Here is a 7,638-nt window from a genome sequence, read left to right on the forward strand (position 1 = left end):
TCAAAATAGCAAAATTTAACAGAACAGCAAGCAACAAATGCTGGCGAGGTTGTGGAGAAACAGGAACCCCTATTCACTGTTGGTGGAAGTGTAAAATGATGCAATCACTGTGGAAGGCAGTATGGCCCTTTCTCAAAAAGTTGCAAAGACAGATACCATTTGACCCAGTAATTCCACTACTGGGAATATACCACAAAGAGACCATAACTGACATCCAAGCAGATATATGCACATCCATGTTTATCATGGCTTTGTTCACAATAGCAAAGAGTTAGAAACAACTTAAGTGCCATGAATAAATGAATGGATAGAGAAGCTGTGGTATATTCACACAATGGAATACTGTGCTGCATTAAAAAACAAGGAACTCATGAAGTATTATTCAAAATGGGTGACTCTGGAGGACATTATACTGAGTAAAATATCTCAGTCACAAAAGGACAAATACTGCGTAATGCCACTGTTGTAAAACGAGACTGACATCGAGGTTGGGGGGAGACTGAGAAAGATGGGATAAATTATGTATACTGCATTGAAACAGATGAGGGAGAAAACGATTTTAAAGGGATATGTGATTAGGTATTATTGTCATGACAGGAGTCTAGAGCGATGGCTACATAGTGGAGTGGACCTTGGAGAGGGTTTGTAAAACAATGAAAGAATTTTTCTTTTACTTTTCCAAGAGGGTAGTGTACTAGGGGGAAGGATTGGGAGGGGAGAAAAGTGCAACAATGAATGAATGGAAATCCAAAGTCCCTGTAAATTTTTACTGAAATTAATAATAAATTTAAATAAAACAAAGAGAGAGTATGTGAGAGAACGTGAGGGGAGGCGTGTCTGTGTATCTGCATTTGTGTCTGTGTGTGTCTACGTGTGTCTGTATCTATGTGTGTGTGCATCTGCCTGTGTCTGTCTGGGTGTGCGTCTGTCTACTTTTTCAGTGTGTTTTTCTGGATGTCAACCTTTCTGTATTGTGTCTTTGTACACACTCGCTCACGTGTGAAGTGTCTGAGGCCCGCCAAGGCACCAGGTCTGACGTAGGGACAGCCAGGACAAGCAGAACATCTGGAAGTTTCCGAGAGAGCACACGTCTCCAAGGCAACCACAGCCTCAGTTTCGGTGCTCCTCCCCTTCCCTGGCCTCCCAAAGCGCCTAGAAGCGCAACCTGGATCCTGCATCTTGTGCTCGCGCGTCCACCGCTGCCTGTGGAAGCCGCTGGTGAGCGATTCTCACGCTTGTCCTTGTGGCGTAGGGGGAACGCCAGCTGGGAGTGTGCACGTGTGTGCGACACACGTCTGCACTCAGCCGGGGGGTGGGGGCAGCGGCTGACCTGCTGCTTGCCCGAGAGGCCCAACTAGGGACGGCCTCTCCCTTAGGGTTCCTGGCGCTGACCCAGGCCGGGGCGGGCGCACCGCGCGGGGCCATCGCCTGCGTCGGTCACAGACAGTCCGGAGCCGAGGCGCTGTGGGAGTGCGTTTGACTGGACATCAGCCCCTGGTCCCTCCAACTCAGAGCCAGCTCCACGCCTACAGATCTGAGAAATCAGTGGGGGCCAGGTGCTTGCGGATCCAAGGGCAGATCAGGTGCCTGTGCAGGTGGCCAGTAACAGTGTGTCGGTGTGGCGTTTCTTTAAAGCTACCACAAGCACAGCCCTGCACCAACCCGGTGTTACTGGGATGGTGGGAGCAGAGGCCCAGATGGGAGCCTGAGGCAAGCCGGTGACTGAGGCTCCATGGAGCCAGGCTCCCAGGCTTGGGCCATGGTAGGTGCTGGCGCCGGGTTTCCCCGTGCAGCCCGCTCACGTCCATGGTCACACACGCCTCTCCGTGCACGTTTCTGCCCGTGATGTGGCATCGTCCCGAGGCACCGCGTGTGCCAAGTTCTGTGCTGGCCCCTTCTGGTGACCAGCTCCTGTGGAGGGAGCCCTGGGGAGAACAGGACCACCTCGTTCTCCAGCGAGGTTGGTCCACAGGCCAGCCCTGCATTCCTCCTGGGCACCGGGGAGGGGGCAGCCCGACGCCAACACCCCCGCATCCCCCAAGGCGCATGCATTTTCTCAGACCCAGCTCTGTTGCTACGGAAACCAGGCTCCCTGTCTGTGAATTTCTCTTTGGATCAGAGGTCAGAGCCAACCCCTCACCCCAGGCGGTGCCTCCTGTAGGCCCAGCCTCCTGAGGGAGGGGGCGAGGCCAGGCTTAGTCCAGGGCTGGCAGGACCCCCGCTCGAGTCTGCGGATCTACCCAGCCCCACCTCACCCCACCCCTGCTGCTTCCCGATGTCCTGTGTCTTCTTGAAGGTAATGTCGCCTGCTCTGCCCCATGGTCTGTGGATCTAACCTCACTTGTGTCATTGGGAATTCAGGGTGAAGACCCCCACCGCTTGTCACCTCCCAGAGAGCCCAGCTCCGCCTCCAGCCTGGGCCTTGCCTGCGCCCCCAGCCCCTCCTGGCTCTGTGCTGGCGCCCTGTCCTCTGTCACCTGAGGCCTTGGTGTTGTTGTGTATCTGACTGGCACAGGAGAGGATAGGTTGTCCCTCCTTCTCCAGCCGACCATCTGGTGGATTCGAACTGCGCCTTTCAGATTGCAGCGCAGCTTCTTTCCACTAGGCCTCCAGAGCTCCCTTCACCTGAGGTCTTTTATGTTTATTTTGTCTGACTCTCCCTCTAGGTGAGGAGGGCATGCATGGCAGTTGCCTGTGTCCCTGGTGCAGAGTCCAGGACTGATATGGCTGGAGACCTTGGTGGATGAGTGCTGAATGGCCGCACCATTTACCACTTGCCTCACCTGGAAAGACTCCACAACCCTCTCGCCCTACCTTAGGGAGAGCCCAATGGGTGGGTCTTGTCTCAGCTTTCTAAGCTCTTTAGTCAGGCCAAGAAGCACTGGCCACTTAAGGAGGGCTCTGGTCCTGGGCCTTAGATGACAGACCCTAGGACACCAGAACAGACATGATGGAGAAAGGGACTGTCCTTTTGTTGTTTGATTGTGTTGTTGTAACCTTTATTTTGTAAACTATAAGGGATAAAAGAAAAGTGTGTACCTACAATTGCACCTAATAAATTTTCACACATTACCCCAGAGGATCACAGCAAGCCCCAGGAGCCCTGCTCACCCAGCCATGCTTCCGCTGCTTTCACTCCCATCATTTGGCAGCTTCGTCACAACTCTACTCACCCATTTCCATTGCTGTCAGTTGAAGAAACACACTGCGTGCATTCGTCTATTGTATTCTTGATGACTAGATGGAAGTTTCCAGGGTGTACCCTTCACCGTGAGCTCTGGGGGCGTGGTCATAGGGAGTTAGCTGAGAACCAGAAGCAGTCTCCAGCGGTCTGTTAGGCTTGTTTGGGTTGTTGTTTTTTTTTCTCTTCAACACAGTAAGTTTTACTTCCTATAAGACAGTCCCTTTACTTCCTATAAGACAGGAAGAAACTTAATTTCCATCTTTTTGACAGGATTGTTGTTTTTCTATTTGAAATAAATGAATAAATATTGGTTGCTAATTTGTTTTTAGAATAAAATTTTTTATTTTAATTATGATTTTAACAAAAGTTTACAGAAAAGTTGGATTTTCTATGATTCATTGTTGCACACTTTACACACACACACACACATGCACACGCTCCCTTTTCCCTCCCTTAGTGAACACTAAAGTTGTCAGTGTGGGTCTATCATCTGAAGCCCCTACTATCTGAAGCACTACAAGAGTCATCCTGGCCCCTTGGTGTGTTGGTTGGGTTTCCTTTTCCCTCTTGATTTTATATTGATTTGCATACCAAATTCATGTACATTTTATAGCATTCCTGTACATTGTGTGTCACACATTCCTTCATTCACATTGTGTTTCATCCAATCACTCATGTTCATTGTATTTTATAAAATTAATCACCATTAATCTATGACTATTGTCACTCCATCTTTTCAGGTCTCAATTGGATCTTTCCTAATTGCTTCCCACACTTCTCTCCCTCCACTCACCCAACTCTGTCATCCTAATAGTTTCCCTCCCTTCCCCACCTTTTGCCCCCTGCCCTCTTTCCCTTCTCTTTTTGGATATTTTACTAGTTATCCTTCTATTTTCGCAATGATGGTCTTAAGCAGTATTTGTCCTTATGAGACTGAGCTAGTTCACTCAACCTAATGTTCTCTATCCTCCCTCATGTTATATAGTATTTTACAAACCCACTGCTCCTAAGTGCTGCATAGTATTCCATTGTGTCGATGTACAATTTCTCAATCCATTTGTGTGTTGATGGACATTTGGGCTATTTCCATTTTCTTGCTATTGTGAATAAAACTGCTATGAACATCGGTGTACAAATCTCTGTAGTGTGCTTGCATTTGAGGTAGAGAGTGCAATTTTCAAGACCTGTCAACTTTATACATACTCTCCTTCCACACAGGAGGGCTCTGCCACAAACATGCTCCGTCAGATCCTCAGTCAAGTCAAGAGGCACCAAGCTTGCTGCCTGTGTGTTCACTGGAGCTGGAGGACTGGAACAGCCCTGTCTGGCATTATTGAATCCAGATGTCAGTGGTACCGAAAGAATAACCCAGAACTGTGGAATAGACCAAGCCCCAATGAGCAGCACAAATTCTACTCAGTGAATGTGGATTATAGCTAACTGAAGAAAGGGGGCCCTGACTTCTAAAGGAAATGCTTTTATAAAAAGTCACTTAGAGCAAAGGTCTTCCAGAGCCCATCTGCACAACTTCTCACTTAACACATTGCCACAAATGACGGCTATAGCCGTCATGCACATTTTAATTAATAAAAAAAGAACATCATTCATACAACGTGTACTAATGCATTTATTTGTTAATTATTCAGTAATACATCGAAAAACTGTGTTTCTAAGCACAGTCGTCAATTTAAAAGTGTGTGGCAATGTGTTAATCAGGATATATTTCTTCCCTAAATGCAAGAAATCACATCAGTGTGTCATGTTAGAATTTACACTAAATAATAACTATCTGACATTGAAAAACAAAACAAAAACACAACAACAACAACTCTGTTTATATTCAGTCTATTTTCTGTGGGGGTGCTCCCAGCAGCGCAGTAGCTGGGTCGTATGCGATTTCTATGTTGTTTCCAGCTGGTTGACTCCACCAGATGCTCCCAAGAGGAAAGGAGGGCAGTCCTCCCCAGCGAGAGTTCACGGCCCAGATGCCTGTGGGGACACTGAGGCAGCCACTCGAATGGCAGGCAGCCCGTGGGGACACTGAGGCAGCCGCTCGATGGCAGGAAACTTGGGATTCTTTGTTTATTGCTTTTATTAAGGAACTTGTGGTAAGGAGTTACACTGCCAAGCCAAAGGCAGGCAGTTCCAATCCACCAGCTGCTCCGTGGAGGAAGATGGGTAGTCTCCCATGCAATGGGCAGCCCCTTCACATCTGTTGGAAAGCCAGCTACAAGTCACTTCTGACTCAGTGGCATAGAACAACAATCGAAGCGCAGTAAGGAACTCTGGTGATGCAGTGGGTTACATATTGCAACCTAAAAATTGCAGTTTGAATCCAACAGCTGCTCCCCAGGAGACAGGCTTGGAAACTGCATGGGAGGTCACCAAGAGTAACAATCAACAAGACGTGCTGGGTAGGTCCTGTCACTGGGTTTCTGGGAATGAATTTGCTGGCTGCCTGTTCAACATTAGTAAGAAATGCTTCTGAACTCACTTCCCAAAGTGGAGAGCCCCAACTGGGGTTCCCTGTGCCCCTCTCCTTCCAGAGGTTCTTTGATGTGTCCCAAGCTAAGGAAGAAAAGTGAACACCTTAGCAGCAGTCACTGACCATTGAAGATTCCCTTTGCCCAGTTTTCTAGTGGGAAGAAATTCTTCATCTTAATGCAGTCATTTTATCTATTATAGCTAGGAAGACCCTAGCCAGGATAAATGGATGCGGTAGCTGCTTCAGGTCCATGTCAGCAGGTGTCCTACCTAGATTGCTCTAACATAGATCAGTGCATTGCTAGTTAAGTTTGACAGCTACATAGTAAGGGAGATGGCGGCATCCGAGGAGCACGATTCTCCGGCTCCAACACCCCAGCCGGCAGTGAAGGAGGAGGAAACGAAAACATTTAAGGACTTGAGTGTGACAGATGTGTTGTGTGAAGCCTGTGACCAACTGGGATGGAAGAAACCAACCAAAATCCAGATTGAAGCTATTCCTTTGGCCTTACAAGGTCGTGATATCATTGGGCTGGCAGAAACTGGTTCTGGAAAAACGGGAGCCTTTGCTTTGCCCATCCTGAATGTCCTGCTGGACACACCCCAGCGTTTGTTTGCCCTGGTACTCACCCCTACTCGTGAATTGGCCTTTCAGATCTCAGAGCAATTTGAAGCTCTGGGGTCCTCTATTGGAGTACAGAGTGCTGTGATTGTAGGTGGAATTGATTCAATGTCTCAGTCTCTGGCCTTGGCGAAAAAACCACATATTGTGATAGCAACTCCAGGTCGGCTGATCGATCATTCGGAAAATACAAAAGGTTTCAACTTAAGAGCTCTCAAATACTTGGTTATGGATGAAGCAGACCGAATATTGAATATGGATTTTGAGACAGAGGTTGATAAGATCCTCAAAGTGATTCCTCGAGATCGGAAAACATTTCTCTTCTCTGCTACCATGACCAAGAAGGTGCAAAAACTTCAGCGAGCAGCTCTGAAGAATCCTGTGAAATGTGCAGTTTCCTCCAAATACCAGACGGTTGAAAAATTGCAGCAATATTATCTTTTTATTACCTCTAAATTCAAGGATACTTACCTGGTTTATATTCTAAATGAATTGGCTGGAAACTCCTTTATGATATTCTGTAGCACTTGTAACAATACTCAGAACAGCTTTGCTACTCCGCAATCTTGGATTCACTGCCATTCCTCTCCATGGACAGATGAGTCAGACCAAGCGACTAGGATCCCTTAATAAATTCAAGGCAAAAGCTCGTTCCATTCTTCTAGCAACTGACGTTGCAAGCCGAGGTTTAGATATTCCTCATGTGGATGTAGTACTCAACTTTGACATTCCTACCCATTCCAAGGATTACATCCATCGAGTAGGTAGAACGGCTTGAGCTGGACGCTCTGGAAAGTCAATTACCTTTGTTACACAGTATGATGTAGAACTCTTCCAGCGCATAGAACACTTAATTGGGAAGAAACTGCCTGTCTTTCCAACACAAGATGAAGAGGTTATGATGCTGACAGAACGTGTGACTGAAGCACAAAGATTTGCCCGAATGGAGTTACGAGAACATGGAGAAAAGAAGAAACGCTCACGGGAAGATACTGGGGACAATGACGACAACAGAAGGTGCTATTGGTGTCAGAAACAAAGTAGCTGGAGGGAAGATGAAGAAGCAGAGGGGCCGCTAGTCACTTTAATGGAGACTCGTGTCTTACTTTCTTGTCTGGAAAAGGAAATTGAAGACAAGCAGGAAACCTCCTCGAGCACAGTTCCTCAGACTGCAGTCTGTCAGGATTATGCCCAGAATCTGTCTGCTCAGATAACTCAGTACTCATCCGCCTTCTGTCTGTGTGGAGTATCATTGTTGAAGAACGATTTTTACAACGGCTCATATCTGAACTTTTGCTGTTCTTCGACCTTAGTTCCCAATCATGACCTGAGATGGATGTGCTCTTAT

The 7,638-nt window shown here is 47.4% G+C and overlaps 1 protein-coding gene and 1 pseudogene across 1 annotated transcript in view; one reads left to right on the forward strand and one right to left on the reverse strand.

The window, feature by feature from the left end:
• The window catches only part of PRAP1 (proline-rich acidic protein 1), a 9,078-nt gene extending 7,653 nt beyond the window's left edge, over nt 1-1,425 (reverse strand). Inside the window, exon 1 of the mRNA XM_006880111.1 lies at nt 1,166-1,425. Within this exon, the coding sequence (XP_006880173.1) occupies nt 1,166-1,425 (260 nt within the window). The remainder of the gene's footprint in view (nt 1-1,165) is intronic.
• Nucleotides 1,426-6,002: 4,577 nt separating this feature from the next.
• On the forward strand, nt 6,003-7,369 carry LOC102867341 (annotated as a pseudogene).
• The last annotated feature ends 269 nt before the right edge of the window (nt 7,370-7,638 follow it).

This window comes from Elephantulus edwardii, unplaced genomic scaffold (assembly GCF_000299155.1).
Source record: "Elephantulus edwardii isolate Elephantulus edwardi_28Jun2011 unplaced genomic scaffold, EleEdw1.0 scaffold00006, whole genome shotgun sequence".
Classification (NCBI taxonomy): Eukaryota; Metazoa; Chordata; class Mammalia; order Macroscelidea; family Macroscelididae; genus Elephantulus; species Elephantulus edwardii.